At 33.1% G+C, this 27,643-nt stretch overlaps 2 protein-coding genes across 3 annotated transcripts in view; one reads left to right on the forward strand and one right to left on the reverse strand.

Moving 5' to 3' along the window:
* Window positions 1-26,536, forward strand: part of IL7 (interleukin 7) — a 95,145-nt gene extending 68,609 nt beyond the window's left edge. Inside the window, exon 5 of the mRNA XM_049633635.1 lies at window positions 26,349-26,536. Within this exon, the coding sequence (XP_049489592.1) occupies window positions 26,349-26,453 (105 nt within the window). The 3' untranslated portion in view covers window positions 26,454-26,536. The remainder of the gene's footprint in view (window positions 1-26,348) is intronic.
* The window catches only part of ZC2HC1A (zinc finger C2HC-type containing 1A), a 49,621-nt gene that overhangs the window by 3,050 nt on the left and 18,928 nt on the right, over window positions 1-27,643 (reverse strand). Inside the window, exons 4-9 of one of the 2 annotated variants that reach the window (XM_049633632.1) lie at window positions 26,736-26,877; window positions 24,776-24,924; window positions 17,315-17,414; window positions 16,568-16,667; window positions 7,584-7,700; window positions 3,553-3,660 (exon numbers count right to left, since the gene is read on the reverse strand). In XM_049633632.1, coding sequence (XP_049489589.1) covers window positions 3,553-3,660; window positions 7,584-7,700; window positions 16,568-16,667; window positions 17,315-17,414; window positions 24,776-24,924; window positions 26,736-26,877 — 716 coding nt within the window. The remainder of the gene's footprint in view (window positions 1-3,552; window positions 3,661-7,583; window positions 7,701-16,567; window positions 16,668-17,314; window positions 17,415-24,775; window positions 24,925-26,735; window positions 26,878-27,643) is intronic. The other variant, XM_049633633.1, reaches the window with a different exon arrangement.

The raw sequence follows: 27,643 nt of genomic DNA on the forward strand, positions 1-27,643 counted from the left end.
AAATAGTAATTAACAGACTACCCCTCCTTATCACGTAGGTACACACACACATAATGGACTCAGGACAGTTTTACACGGTAAATTCTACTAAACTTTTCCAAAAGAGGGAGGTGAAAAACAATATTCTGCAATTTCTTTTCAAAGGTTGTTTGAAACTCAAACTAATAAGATAATATAAAATTAAAATAAATTTTACCTGTTAACTTGGAAATACATGTAAATATCTTCAAGAATTTCAGCAAATGCAATTTACAAACATGTAATTCAGGACACTTTAGATTTATTTCAGAACATAGGACTGATTTAACATTAGGAAATATATTAATACAATTTATCACATAAACAGACTAAAGGATTTAAAAATATTAGTTATATGTACATATATGATATTCAATAACACTCACCACTTATTCTTGATTAAAAAAACAGAAAATTAGGAATAAAAGGGAATGTCATTACATCAATAAAGTGTATTTAACAGAATTCTGTATCAGTCTCCCTCTTTAATGGTGACATGTAAGAATTTTCTTTAAAAACAGAAATGTCACAAGAATGTCAGCTATAATCATTTCTATTTTAATATAACCTATAATGTAGCCTAAGTTGAACTCCTTGTTTCTGTGGACACATCTGACACTGGGATAGCTTCCCAGCCTTCTTTAATGAAAACCTTTAAAAAGGTGGAATGCCAGCTGTGCTTCCAGGCCATAGAGCTTATACGCTGTCCACTGAAACCAGACATCCCTCAGGACAAACTGAAAGCTATGTCCATGGACTGTTACATGAGAAACTCGTTCCCTTTGGGGGACACAGAATTTCCAATTAAACTGATCCTACACACACTTATAAGATCTTGTTCTTTCACACCCAGGCTGTCACTTGGACGGTCAAAGACCAGCTCCACGATGGGGGCAAGGATTTCCAGGAAAGAGACACACCTGACACTTCTTGCTATCATTCCCTATTTCCTGTCAGTAATCCCAATGCCAAATGTCATATATTACCATGTCACTACATCTAGCTGTGCCTCCGGATGAGCATTTCAAGAGTCCTGGCTTAGAGAAGAGGCATGAGGAGAGGGGAAGGCAAAGTTGAGTTTCTAAAGCACCACTTTGTACAAGTCCAACAAACCAACTCCTCTCTCCCACAATGACATTAAAACCCAAGCCTTTCAACAGGAAGATCAGTAAAGCCTCAAATGTAAGTGCAGTGTCAGGGTTAATTTACCCATTTGACCTCTAGTTTCCTTTGTTTATTTACCTGTGGAGGTTTCCTTTACTTTTCTGAGAGCTAAGCTATACATTCTAAAGGATATTTGTTCCATCTTGTGTAGTTATTTCTAGGTATTTTGGGTGGAAGAACCATCCAGAAAATGCAGTCTCTCAAACTTGCAGGAAAAGATATCTATGAGATTTCTTCATCTATTATGGTTGTAATTATTCCATCTGGGTAGGGTAGTAAGTCAAGTGAACAAGGTTCAGGGTTTCCTATCACATATCAACCATTTAAAAAGAAAGAAAAGAAAACCAAAAAAAAAGAACCCGAACTCATTTTTAATGGATTTTTACCCCTGATTGTTGACACTTCTTTTGTCTACCTCTTTAGAAAGATTAAATTATCTTTTTATTCAAGCGCATGTATTTATTAAGCTTTCTACTTTATAAGAGAATGTTAATTCTATACTCAGAATGGCCCTATACTTACACAACAACATAGTACAACCACATGTCAGGAATCCAAGAAACATTAAGTTCACTTCTTTAATACTTAACATGCATCAAAACCTCAGCTGAGACAAACAATGTTTATTAAAGAATGTAGCTGGAAAGGTAGTAATTCACCTATTCATCTATTGCTCTCATTCCATGTTATGCCTAAACATCACTCTTAAAACTTTAAAAATCCAAACCAAAGAATTCAAACTCTCTGGGAGGGATGTGGACCTGTTCATTTTCAGAAAGTTTCACAGGTGCTTTGTTCTGAAGGGTAACAACCAAGATTGACAGCTAGGATTTAGATACTTGAAAATCTAACCCTGCATTAAATCTAAATAATGGATAACTGTGTATGTTATATACTTATAACAAAAGCGGACAACGTATATACCTATACATAACAAATATATATCACAACAATTTTTGGTGAATTCATGTTATAGGCCTGCATTGAGGGCATCTTAAAACACCCTATGAAATTCATTACCGTATTTACAGTGGAGATGTTAATTAAGAAGTTATCCATTGGATGGGGAGGATAAATTAGAGGCAGGTGGTCAAAAGGTATAAACTTCTAGTTGTAAGATAAATAGGTACTAGGGATGTAATGTACAACATGATGACTACAGCAAACAGTGTGACAGATAGGAACGTTTCTAAGTGAGTAAATCCTAAAAGTTCTCAACACAAGGTGAAATTTTTTTTTTTTTGCTTTTTTCCTTCTATCTGTGTTAAGAAGATGGATGTTAACTGAACATATGGTAATCGTTTCAGAATATATGTAAAACAAAACCATCATGCTGTCTGCCTTAAACTTATCCAGTGATGTATGGCAATTACTTCTCAATAAAGCTGGAAAAAAAAGTTATCCATTAAATTACTCAGTTCCTCTTTTATAAGAATTCACAGGCAGATTTCTGAGGCCTTGAGACTAATGCTTTCAAAGAGAAATAATTTTTGTTTTTTAAATATAACATCAATCATGTAACTACTCTTCTCTTCTCCTGTACTCTGGCTGCTACAAAGTTTGGACCCAATTTATGGCCAAGGGCTAGGCTGTGGACTAACTTCATTCCTTTTTTTGCTTTATCTTTTAATTCTCATTTTTCCTTTTCCTATTCTTTCATTTTTATACAATACTGTATCTCAACGTGTATCTCTGTATATTGCCTTAAAGCTTTCTGGAATAGTTGGAATACACACACACACACACACACACACACACACACACACACACACTTTTATATAATATTGTATCTCAACATGTATCTCTGTATATTGCCTTAAAGCTTTCTGGAATAGTTGTGATTGATACACACACACACACACACACACACACATATATATACTAGCTGTAACTGGAAGGATTTCATTATATGCTTAAACACGGAGTGAATGTCAAAGTTGTACAAATATTGTGACAGATAAGAAAGGGAAGTACATGGATATTCACAACCTCAGTAGGGGAATTTAAATGTATTAAAATGCTGCTGAAAATTACAATACCAGTGGTATAAAGGGTCTATGACTCAATTTGTTGAGGTAAAAAGAACTACGTTGCACTTAAAATTAAGATATAAAATACCAATGAATCCAGTGAAACTGAACAGATTACTTTGAGCATTTACAACATTAATAACTACAAGGTATAGGAAACTATTATTTATGCCTAAATTATTTCTTTAGTGTACAGCTTAAAAACCAAACTAAATCATTAACAGTAAAGGAAAATTAGATTTTCTATTAACAGTCTGATACATATTTTTGTATATCGTCCTTAAAAAACTACATATATTCATTTTTATTTTAGTTCTTACAATCTCAGAGCTAAACATACCTGGCTATGTAGCTCTCAGTATATGTTTTTCTTTTGTTTGTAAGCACACCTGAAGCAGGATTTCGTGCCAAACTAGGTGGTGTGGAATTTCGAGGTTTGATGTTAGTTCTAAGAGAGAAAGAGATGACATAATGAAAACATAAAAAATAGTAAGCATTTATTTCTCATATTGCTTATTTGCATGATTAGAAAAATAATTTGAAGCTGTAGAGAGGTGAATTCAAAAGATTAAAATACAAGTAATTATTTTAAATCTGAAAACAATATTTAAAGCTAAGAATAATCCAAAGCACTTTGCATTTACTAACAGTATCCTGATGGCATATAAAATCAACTATATATATATATATATATATATATATATATATGTTACGTGAAATTTAAAGTTAATAATTCTGAAAGGCTTCAGGATTTTAAAAGCTTAAATCTATAGTTCCTTTAAAATAGAGATATTTGTTAAATGCCTGTGAATACCTGTTATTACACATTATGAGCTGTGGTTAAAAAAACAACAAGAAAGAGGGCGCCTGGGTGGCTTAGTCGGTTAAGCATCTGACTTCGGCTCAGGTCATGATCTCACGGTTTGTGAGTTCAAGCTCCGCATCAGGCTCTGTGCTGACAGCTTGGAGCCTGGAGCCTGCTTCAGATTCTGTGTCTCTCTCGCTCTCTGCCCCTCCCCTACTCATGCTCTGTCTCTGTCTCAAAAATAAATAAACATTAAAAAAAACCCCAAGAAATATTAGCCAGTATTAGCCAAATATTAGCCAAGAAATATTTAATAATTTTCAATAAATGAAAGCCTACTCTTGGAAATAGCAACTAAAATAAATGGGTTAATATAATTTCCCCCTTTTAAGATTTAATCTAGTCAACTACACAGCCTGGACTATCTGGTATCAGTAGACGAGTTCTGGTTGGATCATCACTGAATTCCCTTTATGAAATTTCAGGAATCAAAGAAAGCTTAGACGGTTGAATAACAATACAGTGGTAAAAGTACAAGATTTGGGATTCAGATGAACCCGGATTCAAACCCAAATTGCTACTGACTAATGTGGCAGTAGCGGGCAACGTGAGTCTAAGTTCCCCATTTCTAAAATTAACTATCATCAGTTTTCTTATAGAAGTTATGATATGCCAGCTGCAATTTATATAAACATTCAGAATAGTTGACGATGATGATAATACTATTTTATTACTACTATGGCTATTGTTACTACTACTACTAGTTAACATTTACAAAATGGTGCTTACCACATTTGGTATAGTTATATTTCTAATTGCCTTCATATATAAGCTTACTTAATCCTCATAATAATTCAATGAAGTAAACAGTATTAATAACTCTACTTTAGAAATGAGGCAACTAAGGCAAAGAGTGGTTAAGTAACTTCACCAAGGTGACACATTCAAATGTGTTGCCAAACAGATGTTAAAGAGCTAGTTCCTTCTCCCTCTTTAGAGATTTAGTCAACTCTTTTCAGAGATATCCAATGTTGTGTCACATGAACAAGCAGAATACATTTAAAAATTCCTTTAGATGGTAAGTTCTTAAACAATGGCTGAAATTCTTCCTCCTTAGCGACCAAAGTTGGAGACAGTCTCTGAAATAGCTACCTCCAAAACAGACATAGGTAATAACAACATCTACTGTTTTTCAAATGCCAAATATGATGCCAGGTACTATACATACTTTACTTTGTTTAATCTTCACAGAAATCTCAGAAGATATTATTATTTCCATCTTAAAATTGAATAAACTCATACTCAGAGAAATTAAGTAAGCTGCAAAGCTATAACATGGCCACAGTATTTGAACTTGAATTTAGATGGGTTGTTACATTTCTTATATCAATATGCAATGCTGTCATTCAAAAAGAGGCTGCTCTCAGTAGTTACTTTAAGTTATTTCTAAACTTTGGGACGCCTGGATGGTTCAGTCAGTTAAGTGTCTATCTCTCGGTTTCAGCTCAGGTCATGATCTCGCAGTTCGTGAGTTGGAGCCCCGCATCAACTCTGCGCTGCCAGTATGGAGCCTGCTTGGGATTCTCTCTCTCTCCTTCTCTCTCTACCCTACCCTGCTCTCGCTCACTCACTCCCAAAATAAGTAAACTATAAAAAAAATAAATAATTTCTAAACTTTGACAAGAATCACCTTGGTGTATGAATGGGTTACCCTGGACCCTTCAAATGGCGACTGACAGTCTAGCAATGAGGTATATATACTCTTATATAGCCAGCCCCTCCAGGGATGTTGCAGAACTGCTACAGTACCTTTTCGGGAATTCAATCTCTAAAAACTAATTGCCAAACAATGGCAATTCCTCCAGTGAGAGTCAGAAGAGAAATAGGAAGGACACTTTTTTTTTTTTTTTTTGGCTCTAAAACAAAGTCTTGCTAGAAATCCTATCACCTTCTTATATTATGTACATGAGATGCACAGATAATACAAACACACCTATAGATATACACATATAACCTCACCATATCAATGAAGTTATTCAAATAATTAGAAAATTGTTTTAAAATTAGAGAAAAATTAGATTATCAACAAGAATCATCATTATGAAATATCAATCATGTGCTTTTAGTAACATCTTCTAAGAGGTGGAATCTGAGTATCAAGAACCATTCTTAGGAGATTGGGTGAAACAGTCTTGATCAGTACTTAAAACATGCTGCCCCAGTCCCACATGGTCGGCACACTTTTGCTCCTGGCCAGAGTTTGAAAAGTGCTACCCTTATTCTGTATCTGTAATCTGCTTGACCTAGGTCACACAATAATAAAGAAAGTTTAATTTTGGAATTATACTTACTCTACCTTGCCGCCAGTCACTGTTTCTTTGAGATACACTTCAGAGCAAATAGAGAGCAACAGGAGTACTAAGAAAATGGCTCAGGGCACAAATTCTTCCTTCTAGGATTGATCACTAACTACTTAAAAAGAACACATGGGGGGCGCCTGGGTGGCTCAGTCGGTTAAGCGTCGCACTTTGGCCCAGGTCACAATCTCACTGTTTGTGAGTTTGAGCCTCACATCGGGCTCTGTGCCGACAGCTCAGAGCCTGGAGCCTGCTTCAGATTCTGTGTCTCCCTCTCTCTCTGTCCTTCCCCTGCTCATGCACTCTCGCTCTCTCTCTCAAAAATAAATAAACATTAAAAAAAATTTTTTTAAAAAGAACACATGGTTGCTGCTAATATCTCAAAGACTTCTCCCATCTTTATTTTACTTTATTTTACATTTAGTTAAATTTATTCTTACTTTTCATACATGGTAAGAGAATGCTGTAGCAGGCATCGGTTTAAAAGTTAAGTAAGTGAATTCTGATGAATAATACACATTTCAACTTTAATAAGTAATTTATCAGATTCTAATTTCATCATTTTAAAATGAGAGGGCTAGACTTGGGAGTTGGAGCCCAAACTAGAAAACCCTGAAGACTTATGTGGAAGAGTTCCAAGATGACTGCCATCGGCACTTGCCACTCTTCTCTGCTTTCTAGGCCAGTATAGAGAGGGGAGTGTACCTGGCAGTGTCTTATCCTTTCCCAGTTTCATATGTTATTTGTAACCATGTAACCAAAAGGATGAGAATTCCTGGACCAAATGTTTTCTAAAATCTTTTTTCTGCCTTTTTATAATAATTCATTATCTAACTAAAAAATAATACAGGAATATTACATATTATGTAGGGCATAATATCCCCTATTCTCTTCTTTTTAAAAATATTGCTCCTAAAAGAAAGTTTCATAAAAATAACAATTATTGAAGGTGGCTATTTCAATCCTCTAAAAGTTAAAATTTAATGTAAACAAATGTATGCTAAAACCAGCTTTATGTAGAACAACAGAAATGCTCATCTAACATCAGTGTTATAAATCCTAGAAGATTATTTAGCACTTCTAGGCTTACAAATGATTAAAGAAAGATTTTTTAAGTATAGGAATGTATAAGTTTATAATATTCAATTACATAAAGCCTTTAAGGAAATATCTGAAAAAGATTAACCGAACTGAGTTACAAATACTTACTTGTAAATGGGTAATAACTCATGTCTTTTGATGGCACTGTCTGATTTTGTATCACTGTCATACAACCTTTGCACATGTCTTCCAGTTCGAAGTGGAGGGCCTAACTTGTCCATCTTACTATTAAAATATATAAAGGTGTACCCATAAGGAGATTGCTACTGTTTGTTTCTTTATATTAAGAAAATATTTTTAACATTATTCTTATTCATCAGAAATCTACCCACCAAGCTCTAAATTATCAGACTGCCAGGGTAAGGACTATCAAAAAGAATCCTCAGTTCATACAAAGTCTACTATTAGATAGGAAATTCTGACGAGGCAGACCACCCTGCCAATTTTGAGGAACATCCAAAAAATGCCACATTTTTATATAGCAGGGCAATGGAATCAATAAAGCAAGTTAAGAAGGACAATGGCCATTTCAAATAAAACTTGTAGAGCTAGAAAAGTTATTATTCTGGTAAATAAGACTGATTCGATGTTTGTTCTTATGGAGTTCACAAATAATCTAATTTCCACGTTTCCTGATTTCATAGTAAGTTGTTTTTTCTTCTTTATTATTTTATAATTTCCTCTGCATTTTAAAATTCCAAATATAAAGGAATCAAATAAATTATATATATCTTTACCCCTGACTTTCTAACAAAGAATGATTATTTCTAAAATTTATACAGAGAAAGGTAAAGCATAATATAGTGGGAAAAAAAATGGATGTCAATTCTGAAATATCACATGTAGAAATGTTAAGTGGCCATGTCATCTGAAGTTTCCTATTTTTTTTTAACCAAAAGTATAAAGGAGCTCCATCTGGAGGAAAATATGGAAGACTGCAGGTTTGTTGAAATGTCATTGTTTTACATCAACCAAATAATTAAATCCTACATACTATCACCAACCAATATCCATTCATGGTAGGGAGCAGGAAAAATTAAAATAGGAAAGTGACTACTGAATAACACATCACTGCTCATTAACTTAAAAAGGATACTCTTTAAGAGATGCTTGTTTACTCCACTTAATCTTCCATTTACTCACTGACTCTACAAATCCTGAGCACCTACTATGTATCAGGCACTATGCTACATTCTGGGGATATCCTGGTAAATGAAACAAAACTGATCTTGTTTGTACAGAATTTAGTGTCTAAAAAGAATCCGTTCATTGCTCTTGATTATAAGGGTCTCTATAGAGGGACACATTTTATACATTTTAATGTTTTTTCAGTATCCTATACATAGCAGATATTTCGCTGTGAAAGTTGGTATTAATGCTTTGCAGGTGGTGGTGCTTATATTAGGTGTTTACATCACAATATTTAAAACACTCTAAAGTTTTTTAAAAAATGCCTTCAATAAGATGTGGGGTACACACACACACACACACACACACACACACACACACACACGTGCACATAGGAATATTACCTAGCCATAAAAAGGATAACCCTGCACCATTTGAGACAACACAGATGGACCTAGAGTGCATTATGCTAAATGAAGTAAGTCACACTAAGAAAGACAAATACCATATGATTTTACTCATATGTGGAATCTAAAAATCAAATGAATAAACACACAAAGAGCAGAATCAAATCTATAAATACAGAGAAGAACTGATGGTTGCCAGGGGGGTTGGAGGTGGGAAAAAGGGCAAATGGGTGAAGGGGAGTGGGAGATACAGGCTTCCAGTTATGGAATGAATAAGTCACAAGAATAAAAGGCACAGCTTCAGGAATATAGTCAATATTGTGTTGAATGGTGACAGATGGTAGCTACATCTGTGGTGAGCACAGCCTAACATATAGAGAAGTTGAATCACTATGTTGTACACCTGAAACTAATGTGACACTATATGTCAACTATACTCAAAAAACTTCTTAAAAAATACCTTCATTAAATATATATATTTTACATAATTTCTAAAATGTTTGAGATTAAAATTGGGTTTCATCTGTAAAAGATTATTAATTTTACTATTTAGTAAATGTCAGTAAAAACTTAGTAAAAATCAGATTTTTCTTTGAATTGCTTAACAAGTATCAAAACTTTAGTGTTACAAATAGTGGTTATTTTACAAAAGATATCTGTGTCTTCGGAATAAAGAATGAAAGATCTTATTTTCTTTCTCAGAAATTACTGAAATTAAGATTTAGAAAATTTTAAACTACATTTTTAAAACAAATTTTTCTAATAGGTTAAGAACTATTCAAATCTGACATATGACACAACAAAGTTCAATTTGATAAAGGAGATGTATAAAATCTAATAAAATCTAAAGGTAATTATCTAATGTATTATAAATTTTTCATATATGAGAATTAACCAGTATTTTCAGATTTTGAAAATCTAATTGAATGTCAGTTTCCAATAAGGATTTGTTTCATGGCCCATATACCTGTGTCATAAATTTTAACTCAGTTGACCTATCTACCTATGTATATGTTTATGTATATACATATACACACACAGACACAATTCAAGTATTACTTCAGCTGAATGTCAGTAAATGCAATTCTTTTTTTTAAGTTTATTTATTTATTTTGGGAGAGAGAGAGAGAGAGAGAGAAAGAAAGAGAACACAGGGGAGAGGCAGAGAGAGAGGGAGGAGGAAAATCCCAAGCACACTCTGCACTGTCAGTGCAAAGCCTGACACGGGGCTTGATCCTATGAACTGTCAGATCATGACCGGAGGCAAAATCAAGAGTTGGACACTTATCCAACTGAGCCACCCAGGTGCCCCAGCAAATGTTATTCCTAAACTCAGTTCACTTAAACTTATGCTCTTGTATAACTTGCTATTGTTATGCTATGTTATCAAGGTATAAGCAAACAAAAACAAAATTTATAAATCCCCATAATGTAATCAAGATTATATATATACCACACATAAAAATTTATATATAATGTACTTACTTTATAAACTATAGTATTTTTATAAATTTATTTATATGTAAATTTTATATATTAAATATATCTTTAGATATAAAATCTCGATTACATATATTTTTTGGCCATGCAATAATAATCAACACTGGGGGGCACCTGGGTCGCTCAGTTGGTTAAGCATCTGACTCTTGAGTTTGGTTCAGGTCATGATCTCATGGTTCATGAGTTAAGGCCGGTGCCGGGCTCTGTGCTGACAACATCGAGCCTGCTTGGGATTCTCTCTCTCCCTCTCTCTAAATATAAATAAACCTTTAAAAAAAATCGACATTGAGGCTATTATATAAATTTAAAAATTATTAGTTTATGAAAGAAGACCTTTCAAATAGTTAAATCTTTCCCTAAACTAACCAAGATCATAAGATATAACAGATGATTTCTCGTGTACCATCTGCGTATTTATTTTACTGAGCATGAACACTTCTCTACTCACATTTCTTTTTATATCAAATCTCTTCATTCTGTTTTTCAACCTCCAACAGCACTAAAGATAAGTCAAAGCAGCAACAAGATGAAGGGATATTTGGAAATAAATTAAAATCTTTGCAAAAGTAGTAACATGTTTTCAAAAGGAATTTAAAGGGTTCACCCCAGCAGATTGCTCTTTGGTTGAAGTTTCTTCTCTTTATCTTTCTTGGTTGTGCAAATCATCAGCAAATGACTTAAGGAAGCAAATAAAATGAGTTTAGGAACCTGGAAGCCTGTGTCTATTTAATGTTTTGTTCTGACCTCAGGGGCATTAGATGTTCAAAGCTATGAAAAAAATTCACCTTTATTGATGTTAACACTGAATTTATATACCCGGGGTTACTTTGAGAATAAATCTGGGGAAAGTAAAACAAATTATCTATTAGGTATTTTTAGATTATTCACAAAGTTTGAGCAATATAATTTCAATCTGATACTAATCCATTATGGAACTATCAGTATCAATGTTTTTAGAGTGCTTTTATGCTATTTTTCTTTTAAAGGTTCCAACTGGTGATGTCAATTATATACCCAAGGGGTAAAAGAAATTAAGGCAGAAATAAACTAATCCATTCAGCAGTAGAAATAGTCTTGCTACTGCTAAGGAAAGCAGAAGATGATATTTTGAAGTCAACTAAGCACACACACATAGCATACATCTAGTGCAGACTAAGCAACCTGATACACATAACATACGGTTTCAATCCCACATGAAATTCAAGGACATGCCCTTAAATTGGCACTTAGATTTCATCACAGTCAACATGAAAGTATATTTTCAATTTCTCACTGTTCTTTCAATACAAGCACACAAATGTGCTAGGTTAGTAAAAGTTAAAAAATCCTTTGGTTCCATGGACCTCTAATCAATGGTCAAAGTTTCCAGATATTCCACATGACCGGAAAAAAAAAAAAAAAAAAAGTTCTAACTTTGGGAATAAAGAATCCTTAAAATCCATACTTTCAAATTATAAATGTCTAATCCCTATGATAATTTACTTATTCTAAAATACAGAATGGCAAACTTTTCCTATGAAGGGCCAACCAGTAAGTATTCTAGGCCTTAGGGGCTATGCTATCTTTGTCACAAATACTATCTGCACTACTGTAGCATGAAAGTAGCCACAGACAATACAATACATAATACATGGTGTGGCCATGTTCCAACAAAACAGTTGTGGGCAAGATTTGGCTCTCAGGCCATAGTTCAAGAAGACTACCTGATCTAAAATATAAAAACTCCATATATGAGAGGATGCCAGTATTTTAAGATTTTGAAAATGTAAATGAAAAGCAGATCTCAGTGACGATTTTTAAAGTTTTACCATATATGAAAGGGTTACGATGGGTATCACTACATTACTTATAATATTACTTTTTGCCAAGCTAATAATACATTTCTATAGATACTAAACTGTAATTTTGACCAGGACTTTTTAATTTAAAATTACTATCTGTAGTTGCATACAACTGCCACAATTATAAGGAGTGTACCTAAAAAGGAATAATACTTTTGCAATTTTTCATAATATTCATAGCTGAGTATGAATTCCCATCTTAAGAAATATTTGGCAACGATACCAACCTACTGAAATAGGTTTTAATTTGAAATAAATATTAACCTTGAGAAGGTCCTTGTTTATTGTTGATACCATGAGAGCAAATTACTCAGGAAATATGTAAAACACTCAGTCTTTTAACACTATAGCAAGCAGAGTAGGTATAATAAAAAGGTGACTTCTTAAAGAATATTGGGAAAAAAATTACCGGTTTGTATTTTGTGTCTGTGTAGACTCCCAACATTATGATGTTCTGAGGCACTCCGAGTTTTTAAGTGTGTTATACTTCTATTTTCGACCCTAAACTCATCAAATCCTATACATAGGACAAAGTTAGTTTCCCTAAACCAATAGCCTCAATCACTGTTGTCCATATAAGAAGCCAAACTCTGCAATTCTGGCTTTTTAAGGCATTTCTAGATCAGTAATAAATGACAATGAAATTCATAAAAATTTACAGTGTTCCACACAAAATCAATTCACACATATCAAAAGTTTGGCTTATGAGAAAGGCCTATTTCCACTTCTACAAAAATGTACTTAAAATTTAGATATCGGTTTCTTACTTTTATCAATATAATTAAAGTAAAGGAAAACAAATTCAATTTATTAAAAAATGCTCCTTAAATGCATTCCATTGCTCTAGTTTCACTACATGTATAACAGCCTATCTCCAAAGTAAATGTCTGTTTTTCATAGTAACTGAAAAGAAGTTAAGTCTTTGATATTTGGTATTTTACCTATTGAAAATTATCGGCTAAAATATCCACTTAAGCTGGTAATTAGCCACTATGAAAACACAAACCTCAAGGCATGACTGTACATTCTGTGACACAATTCAAATGTGGCAGTATTTATTTAAAAGCTTTGCATTTCATCATACTTCTAAAATTCCCTGGGATTAAAGATAATTATCTTTTACAATAAAGGAACATTTTTCCATTGAGAATAGTTTTTGCTTTAAAAAAAATCTGATAAAATCAGCTGACCCACAGATTATCTAGAAGTTAATTACCAAATATATGAGAATTTTTCCAAGATAAAATTTTTCTGTAGTATGAGTCCAATACCCACTAAATATTACACATCACTGTTATACATGATTAAAGCTGGTAGCAATCAAGATTATATACACAAGGCATTATTTAAACAATCCCAAGCTACGGAAATGATTGTTTCATTAACCTCAGAAGGTGCTCAATTTCTTGAACATCGTAGCTAACCAAATGTCTTAATTCTACCTTTACTCAATCCTGAATCATCTTTGTCAATGGAAATAATGATTGCCATACAAACTTCAAGTAATATCCTACCACTATCAGGACCATGGTTCTATGCTGTGCCAATAGGTTAACAAATAAGGGATTTAATTTATTATTTCATTTTTTGTTTCATTCATTCACCAAAAATTTATTATGTGTCTCTATGCCAGGCATTAAACTACATTTTATAGTTACATTTGTAAGCAAGACAGACAGACACATGAGCTTTGGCCAGAGAGCTTACGATCTAGCAAAGGAAAAGTATAAATCAACATAATCAATAAATAACAATACACTCAATAATTCAAAAAAAAAATGAACACTGACACTAAACAGGTAGCAATGAATGGTTCTACTTAATATAGTAATATAGTACTGTTCCAGTTAATATGGTAACATGCTGGCCACAAGCAAACACCAAAGCTCTCTGGCAGTAGTTGGAAACATTCTTCTAACATGTAAGGACTATATATAAAATGGACAATTGACATTTACACAGTTATGTTTGACAGTTTAATACCATGTGAGACAACCAGAAATTTTAAATCTTCATGGCATTGTAAACAGTGCATAATTTATAAAATTACTGTGCTCAAAGTCTTTGTTAATTGTTAGCAAAAACAAATTTTCTCCTCAGGATTATATAAATGTTGATGAGAGTTTCTTAGATCAGTTGAGTGAGACAGAGGAGATATGCACAAAGTTATATGGCTATTCAGTGGCAAAGTAGGATCTAGAAGCCTAACTTTCTAATCCAAAGTCAGTGCCCCTTTTCATTACACCTGCCAGTTTAACATGCCCTATTAAGAATACAGGGTAGGGTGTCAGGACAACTTAATATTGCCAACAGATAAAATTACTAGTAGGAGAGGAAAGGCACTAAAAAAATATGAGCTTTTAATTCATGAACAACTGTAAATGAAACTATAACACAACATGGAAGGCAGTTCTGTGATATGGTAAAAAAAAGCTTTGTAAAAGTTAAAATGCATATATTACTGTCTACACTTTAATTAAAAATTATCTGAGTCAACTCAATAGAGAAACTAAAAAAAATATCATAAAATTGTTTTTTACAACCAAACTTCCTACTTTTTAACCACCTGTTCTACTGATAACTTGTCTCTTTCTTAAGGATAGCCTGTGTCTTCTTTATGGAAGCACAATAAAAAGAAAAAAAACATGTAACTAATCAGATCTTGTTAGCTGACTTTTTCTTTTTCTATAATGATACTTACATTAACTTAATTTAGATTTTGTGCTTTCTATGTAGTCCAAATTAGGGAGTTGGAGGGAGACAGTTACTCTTACTTTATAGATAACTCTCTATATATTTCCTACATTAAAAACAAAAATGAACCCATATCTGAAAATATGTGTGTTATATTTTCTAAATCAACTTTATTAGTATCTGTATAGACATAAGCTCTCATTCTTATTTTTTTTGAAATTTTTTAATGTTTATTTATTTTTGAGAGAGAGAGAGGGAAACAGAATGTGAGCGAGGCAGGCAGGGGTAGAGAGAAAGACACAGAATCTGAAGCAGGGTCCAGGCTCTGAGCTGTCAGCACAGAGCTCAACGTGGGGATTGAACTCATGAATCGTGAGATCATGACCTGAGCCAAAGTCGGAGAATTCATAAACTGAGCCACCCAGCTGCCCCATAAGCTCTCATTCTAATGATCACGTGGTAACCCTTAATTTTCTGATTTATCAAAATGAGAGAGAAAAAGAGTTTCTACTGAGATAGGAGGATGTTTAAAATCTGTGGTGTTACAAACAAAATTTTCCCACATTAACATAAAATAATTGTGGAAAGCTTAATTATACTACTTTCTTAAAACCCATGTATATAAGACTGTAGAAAGATAAAAAGTATTTAACAAGTCTACTAAATAGAAAATAATCATCCACTGTTAATATTTCAGCATATTTTGTCTACATGCATTTTTATAGCTTCTATCACAGTATACATGGAGTTTATATCCTACATTCCTCTCCTATAATAATAGAATCATCTCCTTAAAATTTATATACAGTTTATGGTGGTATAATATCCCTGTGTAGATTTTCATAATTTTCTATTCAAACAAAAGCTAGAAACTTAGGTGGTTTGATTTTATTTTTTTACGTTGTAATAAAACCATATGAAAAGAAACTAATGTTTACAGCCAAAGAGACTCCAATTGGTATCCTGCTTCCAACTCTTAATAGCTGTGTGGCTTCAAGCAAATTACTTTGCTTCTCCGATCCCCTCATCCTATGATGGTGGGGTGGTTTTAATAAAAATATGTGAAAAATGTCTAGCACAGTGCCTGATACATAATTTTTAATAAAAAATGGTTATTACAAAAATCTTCTGTATTTCAAATGATTTCCTTAGACTAGATTCCCAGAAGTAAAATTATTCAACTGAATATATGAATGTGTTTTGGGCTCTTGATACATGCTACTAGATTTTTTTGCAAAATGGTAATCCTAATTTAGACACTGAACAGTAGTGTATGTGCCCCTGAACAGCAATATATTAAAAGACAAATGAAATTTAGAAAGAAAATCAAGGTTAATAAAAAGGCCAATTATCTAAACATAAAACTTTGGCATCACTTACATACATACATACATACATACACACACACGTACACATATACATACACATATGTATACATGTATATATATATATATATATATATATATATATCCACATACACACACACACATATCACTAATCAATTAAATTCAAACTGACTTACCCTACATGAGGAGCTGCTATCCCTTTATGGGAGGGAGATAAGGTCTGAAGTTTGCTTCCCAAAGAGCTGCTAACTGAGGATGCTTTACCTGAAGGCACACCTTATAATAAAAAAGGTATTAGTTTTAACAACAGAGTGAAAGAGAAAAATCACATAAAACAGAGAATCTGACAAGGAAAACGATGCTTTAGTCACAATGAATCTTTGTGGCAATAAATCAAAACAAGTTATCAACTAAGAAAATGTTTTTTTTTTTTTAATGAAATTTCCAGAGAACAACATATAACATCCTTCGTTTAAAATTTCCATATTCCTTTATTACAATTTATGTATAAATAAAGGTACACTTCAGTTAATCAATATCTTCTTCAAACCATTAAACGTGTCTATTAGGACAACTGTCAAGTTTAGAGCAGTACATATAGAAATGAGTGGAAAATACTGTGGTTAAAAAATCAAGAAAAGAACTTGGTTGATCAGACAGGTTGACTCTGACAGGTTATGTTATCAGTAAAAATATCAAGGACAGACATTTAAGGTGGGGAAAAAAAGTACTATAAAATATCCTAAGTAGAAGTTATTGAAAATTACTTTATTTTTACCCACAAAGAATTACTTATCCTCCACATCTCTTCCAAATTATAAATCTATTTTAATAATCCAAAACAGAACACTCTCTTAATTTCCATCTCTACCCGCCCCCCCCCCCCCCAAAAAAAAGTCAAATTATTTTATGGAGCTCATTACCTACAACAGTTTTGCTAGTGCCACTTGGTTGTGGTAATCGTGAAGATCCTGATGGTGCAGTTCCAGGAGAATTTGACTTTTTAAGTGCAGGCGGCTTATACTAAAATAATGAAAAAATATTTTATCAACATCACTTTTTGATTATGGATTGTAAACTAGCATTTCAAAAGCTCCCATACCCTGAAATGAGCAATTTTTTATTAGGTACTGAATTACTCAAATTGAGAGAGTACAGATTAAAATATATCATCTCAGAGAGAGGTTTCCCAAAATACATTTGCTCTCAAAACTAGCATACTAAAAGTTTGGCTCAGATATTGCACTGCTAAAATAAACTAAGAACAGCTTTACTCAGTTCACAGGGGAAAAAAAGGTCAAATGGAAAAAATTTCTTCAATGTTAAGATTTTAAATGCCAAACAAATATTAATAGAAAAAGAAACACCCAATGATGCTCACTTAGTAGTGCAGATTTAAAAGTCAAAATTTTTGGGGGCGCCTGGGTGGCGCAGTCGGTTAGGCGTCCGACTTCAGCCAGGTCACGATCTCGCGGTCCGTGAGTTCGAGCCCCGCGTCAGGCTCTGGGTTGATGGCTGGGAGCCTGGAGCCTGTTTCCGATTCTGTGTCTCCCTCTCTCTCTGCCCCTCCCCCGTTCATGCTCTGTCTCTCTCTGTCCCAAAAATAAAAATAAAAAAGTTGAAAAAAAAAATGGTAAAGTTCAATGTGGTAAAGATAACATTAAAAAAAAAAAATAATAAAAAAAATAAAATAAATAAAAGTCAAAATTTTTACATATTCCTGAGCATGGTTTTATATTTCACATACATAATCCAGCCATATTTTCTACCGATAATAATTCATAAGATTACAAATAAGTTTGGATAAGTTTTAACAATAGCTGCCTTATGGATTTCCTGAATGCAAAGAGAAAGAGCTAATTTTGGCTTCACTATCCTCACCAGATGTTAGATGAATAGAATACAGGTTGAGAAAAGATAGAGTATTTATTTTTTCTCCACTCTCTAGAGAGATATCATTAATTTTAGGCCGTGGAGCCTGCTTTGGGTTCTGTGTCTCCCTCTCTCTCTCTGCCCCTTCCCTGCTCGCTCTCTCTCTCTCTCTCTCTCTCTCTCTCAGAAAATGAATAAAACATTAAAAAAATTTTTAAAATAAAATAAAATTAAAATAAAAATAAAGTATCTTATTGATCACCTGCTCCAATATAATGAAATGAACTTTCCCACAGTAACACTCCAACATAATCACAGAACAGGAATTAAGACTCATGCCATTCAGTTCTAGCCCTTCAACTATAAAGTGCTTACTATACTTGAGATTTAGCCCAACACATATTTAGACTGCTTAGGACTTCATGTGAAAACTGGTTTTAAACCTAATTTTCAAAAATCAAATCATATTTTATAACCAATAATCAGTATAAAAGTTAAGAAGCACTACTACTAAAAATTGCTAGCTAAACATAAATTTTAAAGTCAAACATTACACCCATCAAAATTTAGTATGTGACCTTTTAATGAAAATAAATCTTGATAAAAGGGTCTCTCTCCCCCCTCCCCACACACACACATTCCATGCACATCTGGCACTACTATGCAAGAGATTAAACTTTTTTAAGCACTTGACACCTAGAAAACCTTCAATAACTTTCAAATGAACAAATGACTAGGATCCTTTGGAGATAAGCCATATAAAGATACGGTTTCTCTCAAAACCCAAGAGGTGTTTCCAGTATTTAAAAGGGCATCTGATTAGTATTGGTCTCTCCCACTAAAATACCAATGAAGGCATTAGGAAAGATTTTAAAGCTAACAACAATATGGAAAACAAGCCCTAACAAAGACCTGTTAAAATATGAGGCATGTCTACTAAAAATAGGCTCAGTAAAACTGGATTAAGAAACAGGACTGGTGAGCCACTCATATTCTGTGAGCTACCAAAAAAAAATAACAAAACAATTAGCATAGACAAAGGGAACTGGTACAGCATATTACATACAGAGAAGTCAAATCTTTAGGCTGGGCACGGGTGGGAAGAGCTCTGGTACTATTACATACTGAGGAGTAAATATTTTTATGCACATATTAGAAATCAACTTAATGGTGTACAACTAGAAAATAAATTTATCTCAAAAGGTGCTCTGTTTTTCCCCTCTCTATATTAGGCCTCCTATTTTACCCAATATTTTGTCAAGGTTTCCTGAGATATCCAGAACATAGACTAATCTCATCTATCTCCTATAATATTTCCTTTTACTTTTGACCAGAACTAGTCAGGTTTGTTTCTTTACTGAATCCTCATACCACTCTGAATGCACGTTTAAACCATATTCGCCTGCCTCTCAGTAACTTGCTGTTCCCCTGACCTAGATAATCTGACTCCTTCCTTACTGAGCTGTATTCCCTTTATTCTACGGCTAGCTGAAATTCTACTGGTATAATAAAGGTTTTCGGGATGCCTCTGGCTATCAACCATTTTATACAAATCCATTTCAGTCATCAGAAAAACAAAACAAAAAAAACCCAAAATCACATTATTTTTATAGTTATATTTAATACATATTTTTCTCATTCATTAAATATGCATTTGTTAGTTTATTATTTCATGTGTTTTTATATGATCACAAATCTAATAAATTTCCTTAGTGAAATATTTATGTTTACAAAGACTTTTTCTTGAAATTGGACAGAGCTTAAAGAACATAGAGGGCATTCATTTTTAATAACATAGTAGAAGGCACTACTTGGATTGACCTTTCAACTAAAAAGTAAAAATGCTCAGGAAAGTATAAAAAAAACACTTTATAAGCACACAATGACAGAAAGAAAAAAATAAAGTGGTAGGCCAAAACCATTTGAGATTATAACAAGTCTGGCCATCACATGGATTTGCTGTATAAATCTGCATTACTAGGTGGTCAGGCAAACTAAAGCCAATAATTTAAAAGTGCCTTCACAGTGGCAGTACTCTTAGATACCTGGAAGAAACAAATAAAAAGTCTCTTCACATGAATAATTCTCATGAATAATTTAAGGGCAATAAGCACCAAATGATCAATAATAATTATGTACATAATGATATAAGAAATCATAAATGAAAAAAGCAAGAACATATCCATAAAAATCAAATGATATCACAATTATATACATAATAGAAAACAATTATGTTTACTACACTTAAATAAAAGAAAACTCTGAAATACAGAGAGGGAATTGGAAATAATCAAAATAACATAGGAAATTAGAAAAATAATCAAATACAAATCAAACAATCAAATTAAAAATATAATAACATTACAAACTCAATGGTGGGGGCGTAAAACATATGTTTAACTCTCCTATAGATAATAGTTTTTTAAAAAGTATATTAAAAAAATAAGATGCTAAGAAACTGGAAACCATCCAAAAGTAATTCTAGAAAACTGGTAACTGTGTATTCTAGGTTTAACTGCAGGAAAGGGAAAGGAACAGGGAAGGGAAAGGGGGCGGCAATGAAAGAAAAGGGAAAAGGAAAGAGAAAAGCATGACCCATATTTATTTGGCAAAAACAGTCAACAAAAATGGACCTAAATGGGCACAGGTGTATTAGATTTAGAAGTTTAAAAGACCTTCAAAACATTTACTTACAAATACGTTCAAAAAGTAAAGGAATACATACACAAGAATTAAAGGAAAATATGGTAATAGTGAATGAACGCACAGAGAATCTCAACAAAGAAATGAAGGCAAAATCGGGCATTTTTTCAGATATCCAAAACCAGAAAATTGCCTTCTAGTATATCTGCACTCTTGGAAGGCTCAAGAAGCTTCTTCAGGTTGAAAGAAAATGACATTATATGGTGACTGAGATTACAAGAAGAAATCTGAAAATGATAATATATGAGTAAGTAGTATGTAAGTTAAATACAAAATGTATATGAGGCGGCAGCAGAAGAAAAAAAAGTATATGCATGTGTGCATAAATATTCATGTGTGTATACGTATATAAATGACTATATATTTACTTTATTCTCCTAATTTCTTTAAAAGACAGATGACTTTTAAAGGTGTAAGTAGAACACTGTAATACAGCACATATCAGGAATATTGATGGGTTTATAAGGCTATAGAGTTACATACATATAACAATAAATTAAGACTGGTAAGAGATATATGGAAATATCCACAGATATGGATAAGTTAAAGATGCATTTTGTTATTCCCAGAGTAACCATTTAAAAAAAAATATGATGATTTATAGCTTAAAAACCAAGAGGGAAAATAAAATGTCTTTCACTAAGACAAAAGAGGCAAGGAAGAAGTACCAGAAAAATTTAATAAAGGGGGGGGGGCACCTGGGTGGCTCCGTGGGTTAAGCATCTGACTCGGTTTTGGCTCAGGTAATGATCTCACACTTTGTGGGTCTGAGCCTTGCACCAGGCTTTGAACTGAGGGCATGGAGCCTGCTTGGGATTCTCTCTCCCCCTGCTCTCTTTTTGTCCCTCCCCTGCTGGCACTCTCTGTCTCTCTCTTGCCAAATAAATAAATAAACTTTAAAAAATATTTTTAGAAAGACAAAAATAGAAAACAGACAGCAACATGGACTACTTCACCACAAACATCAATAATTATATTGAGTGTAAATGCCTAAATACTTCGACCGACAGTTTGAAGCTGCCAGATTCGAAATACTTGAACCAAAAACTGGCAAATTAGTAATACTGAAAAAGTCACAATCACAGTTGAAGACTGTAGAAACATTCACCAAAAAGACCATATGCTAGGCAATAAAACAAATCTCAATAAGATGAAAATCTTACTAAGTATGTTCTCAGACCATAAAAGAATTAAGTAAAAAACAACACAACAACAACAAACTAGCAATAAACATCTAGAGGAACACCAAAATCTGGAAGTAAATGACTCCCATTTGGATAAACTATGAGTAAAAGAAGAAGTTACACCTATAGGCATTATTGCATTGAATGCTCTTGATAACTGTTATGAGGTAGGTACATATTATCCCCATTTTATAGATGCAAATGTGAGGGAAACCAATCTACCCAAATCAGGGTAGATTTTACAGCATGTAGGGAACTAAGTCGGTTGAGATGGATGGAAGGTTTGGATTATGGAGGGTGGGAAAGATCAGGCACAGTGCCTGATCAGGCACCTAGGTGGCTCAGTCAGTTAAGCATCTCATGGTTTGTGAGTTAGAGCCCTGTATCAGGTTCTGTGCTGACAGCTCAGAGCCTGGAGTCTGCTTCGGATTCTGAGTCTCCCTCTCTCTCTCTCTCTGCTCCCTCCCCTCCCCTGCTCACGCTCTGCCTCTCTCTCAAAAATAAACATTATAAATACATAAATAAACAAGTAAAATGTCATGAATTTGCTAGAATTTGCTAAAATTCCTAATGAAGAAGAATGATGGAAAATTAAACGAGAAAGATTGTTTTTACCTATTAGAAATAGATCTTCATTGTATTTTTATCATTATTTTGATCAGAGCTGGGTCGAAAAGTGGGCTGTAATTGGGCCAGATTATAGTTACTAAATATGATAGGGATTCATTTTAAGCATCTTTAGGAAAAGTATTCTATTTAGTTTACTAATGTAGACCAGGTACTTGGTAAAGTGTCTAATTCAGAGAGGGTACTCAATAAAAATTTCTTGAATAAATAAAGATGAAAAAATATGGACTTACACTGAAATGACTATATAGGACTGGGCATAGAATCAGAATTGATACACTTTAAGTGAGAACTATCAGCTACCTGGATTTTACACTTATAATCATTGCCTCCAAGTTGTTGGAACACACACATCCTATTCTATTTCCTTTACTGATTATTATGACAAAAGAAAAAAATCATATTAATGATCTTAACTGTCTTAAGTCAAAGATAAATGTTGTTTGACATCTGTTTTGGAAATTCTTCAAAATGAGTTTTCTTCACTGTTCTTTCCCCACAATGATGATAATAATAATGAAATGTTCTATTCTCAATAATATTAATAGAACTTCAATATGGATTTTTCTCAAGAAGGTTCCCCATTGTAATGGCATCCTTTAATCCCATATTTTATTCCTAAGTAACAAACAAAATGAATTTCATGATTATTTACTGCCTATTAGATTTACAGTACTAGCAGGGAGAAGATAAATGTGAAAATAAAAGATCTGTTTTCTAGGCTGTGAATTGGAACCGCATAGGAAGAACTGTGAGGGTAGCAGATGGAAGGAGAAATTTGAAAGGGAAAAGAAGGGCAAGAAAATAGACTGATATTTTACATACATATTAGAGGAGAGCTACCTATGTTCACACATAAACTAGGAAGACAAATGTGACAGTCTGAAAGAAAACAAATAATCTTTAGAAATTATAGTACATTTTGAGAGAATCTTGTATTTATTTTCCCTCAAGTAGGCTCTATGCCCAGAGCAGAGCCCAACATGAAGCTTGAACTCATGACCCTAAGACCAAGACTCAAGCCATGATCAAGAGTCGAATGCCCAAACAACTGAGCCACCCAGGTGCCCTGAGAGAAATCTTAGAGGAAGATTTAAATAAATGTAGGAGTAGTTTATATATTTAAATAGAAGCAGCATTTGGATAGGGTATAAAAAGGATTACTGATATTTTTGTGATTATTAATAGCTGATGTGCTTTCTACTTACTTTCTTGCCAGTGATACTGAGAAAAGTAAGTGAAATGATTCAAAATTAACTAATAGACTTTTCAGTTCCAAACCAAATGCTCATGTTTTTAGGCATAAAGATATAGTAAAAAATAAACTGTATATGAAAGCTTTGTGAAAAATGAAGTTTGCTTAAAAGTATGCCATTATCAAAGTTTTTGTGTCATAATATGCTTAATGAAAAACAACAGTGCTGTACAAATTTCATATAACAAAATCCTTTCATGGTTTATGGCTCTAGAGGTGCTTTCACATACACCATTTCATTTGCTTCTCACAAAAATCAGGTAGATTACTTCACAGACGAAGAAAAAAAGGCTCTTATGTACTTGCCTGAAAGTTCAAAAACAGCAGTTGGTCTTGACCCCAGGATTTCACTCTCTCATGTGTATGGTCACATATAACATGGAAACATTCAGTACTTACATAATTTTCAAATGTGTATTTTTACTGCCATTTTCTCACTCTTCTAACCCCACTAGGTTACTCTGAATCTCCTTCACCTACCTTTTAACTAGTTTTCTTACTTTTTCCTAATACCTTTATCAACCTGTGTATTTTCAAATCTCTATAAGCTCAAGTCCACTTAAAATTAATAATTTTAATTACTTGTTATCAATTAAACACTCAAATTTCTTACTAAGTCCCTGAACAGTAATAAAAAATTTTAGCAGGTGAGAAAATTATAGTCAAATGTTCTGTAAAGCATATGCAAAAAAACTGTAAAACTGAGTCATTTTCTTATTTGTAGAAATAATTGAACATTTCACCTGTGTCCGAGAAGTCGCCTTTCCTTTGGTATCAGTAGAAAATTTGCCTTTGTTACTAATACGTGCTGCCTGTTCTTTACAGAAATTAATATGTCTATCAGCTGCATTTTCATTAAACCTCCTTTGGCAATATGGACACTGAATATAATCTAAAACAGAAAAAAGAAACAAAATAATAACATAATTCTTAAAGTGAAACATAAGAAATTATAAGTTTTTTGTGAACCGTAATTCAATATGTGTAACAAAAGCAATAATATTTGATACACAAAACTTGTTATTTCCTTATAACCACCCAACCTGACCACTAAACTTGGTAAAGACATTTAAGAAAAAAGTCTGCTAGCATATGGTAAATTCTGATTTTCTCTCAGCTTAGAATCTTATTTGAGGGGAACAAAACCCAAAACATAAATCCTTAGTACAAAAGAATGAATAAGTAGAGGAAAAATAGGATTTCTTCTTTGTCTTTATAATATATCATATGTATCCACAATATATACATATTTTTATACTGGAGACTAAGTTATTAAGCAGTAATAACATATTACATTAAAAATAAATTTTAAAATTTGAGGTCATCTGTTAAAATTTTTCATTTTAATTAGAGTAAAACTGTTGGGCGCCTGGGTAGCTCAGTTGGTTGAGTGTCCAACTCTTGATTTTGGCTCAGGTCATCCCAAGGTCGTGGGATTGAGCTCCACATTGGGCTCCATGCTAAGCATGGAGCCTGCTTGAGATTCTCTCTCTCTCCCCACCTCTGCCCTTCTTCCCTGTTAGCACTCTCTCTCACTAAAAATAATAATTATAATAATAATAAATAATGATAATAATAGGATAAAACTGTCAAGAAATAGTTTGACTTTATACAGTTTTATTTTCTCTTCGAAGTTCCAACAGATAAAAATATACCTCATTACGATACGATCTGGCCCTTTATAGAAATAGTTTGTTAACCTCTTCACTACAATAAAACGTTAAAAACGATCATATCTAGGTTTTCTACAGGACTCCTTTTAAAAAATATATATATATTATTGAAGTATAGCTGACATACAATGTTACATTAGTTTCAGGTGTACAACACAGTGATTCCACAATTCTGTACATTACTCAATTCACACCACAGTAAGTGTAATTACCATCTGTCAGCATACAATGTAATTACAATATTATTGACTCTATTTCCCTATGCTGCACTTTTCATCTCCCCGACTTCTTTTATAAGACTTTTCTTTACTGAGAAATAAATCTCAGTCACAATACGAACACAATTTAATGCAGGTAACTTGTTATATTAAAATAACTACCTCTTCAGACTACTCTAATAGTCAATGTCCAAGTGTCAATTGTGTTATTTTAAATGTTTCAATATCTCAGTATCTTATATGAGGTTGCCAGCATCTTACCTTGCTTTTGGTAACAACAGATAAGCAACTTTTATCTACCTAATGAAGAAAGTATAATAATACATGAAATTAAGGCATAATTTAGGTAAATGAATTTTTATGGTGGTTTCCCTACATGAACATGTACCTCTTAGAAACAACAGTATGTTTTTTTTCCTTCCCAGATAAGAAGATACCAAAGGCATCAGGCAACAAAACAATCTGAATCTTACCAAATGACTACATTTCAATTGATAGTGAGCATCTTCAAATATTTCCTGGTACATTAACATTTGAAAGTGACTATAATAATGTTTCAATGATATTATAATGCTTTATGTTTAAATAACAGTATTGAAATAAAAAGATAATGAATTTCTATGTTCAACACTGATGTGTCTTTATAAGCCTAAATGTCTGAAAAAATCAGCATTATTTTATAGTCAAACTTTTAAAGATTATGCTTCAAGTTCCATAATTATAAATTAACTTTAATAACAATTTAAATTTATAAAAATTCGATCAGTATTTTCTCTCCATATGAACATTTCTGTCAACAGTATTCCACATACCAGGATCATAAGAAGGTGGAGGAGGAGGAGGAAGTTTTCCACCCTCTTTAAGTGCCTGATCAAGGCCTTTAGCTGCTCTTATGGTGGCAATGAATTCTTCATGTTTTCTTCTCCAATTAGATGGTTTCTTTGGTGGTTCAGGCTATACACAAATAAAGAAAAACCCATTTCAAAACATTTTTTTAATTAGTTGAGGGGCGCCTGGATGGGTTAGTTGGTTAAGCATTAATTTTGATTTTGACTCCGGTCATGATCTCAGGGTAGTGAGATGTAGCCCTGCATTGGGCTATGTGCTGAGCATGGGCCCACTTTGGCATTCTCTCTCCCTCTCTCCCTGTCCCTCCCCAACTCACATTCACACACACTCTCTCTCTCTTAAAATAAATAAACATTAAAAAAATAATAAAAAATGAAAAATAACTGAAATAAAACTTGAGGAAATGCTATGTTATTTTAAATGTTCTCTTATTAGAAGTCCTTAAGTGACTTTCTCCCCAAATTTATAATTTTAAAAATAAACTTCATGTAATTCTATTATATGCGATTTTTAAAATGCAATTGTAATTGTTAAAAACACTGCTAAATTGACTTCTGTAGGTGTTATATCCATTTAAGCTCCACTAACAGGGTAAGTTCCCTATTTTCCTATGCTTTCTCCAACAGAGTATGTTATTAAACTTCTATTTTTTTTAACTCACTGGAGAGGTGAAAAATACTTCTCTCTTTGGTTTTAGCTGGCTTTTCTCTTATAAAAAGTGAGTTGAGCATCTTTTTGTATCATTAAGAATCATTTGCACTGCCTTTTTTGTGAACCATTTATGTGCCTAGTCAAATTACCTGTTGGGTCACTGGTCTTATTTTTAACAATTTCTAGTTAACTCTTTATAGGAGACTAGCTTCAGCCCTCC

Source organism: Panthera uncia, chromosome F2 (assembly GCF_023721935.1).
Source record: "Panthera uncia isolate 11264 chromosome F2, Puncia_PCG_1.0, whole genome shotgun sequence".
Lineage (NCBI taxonomy): Eukaryota > Metazoa > Chordata > Mammalia > Carnivora > Felidae > Panthera > Panthera uncia.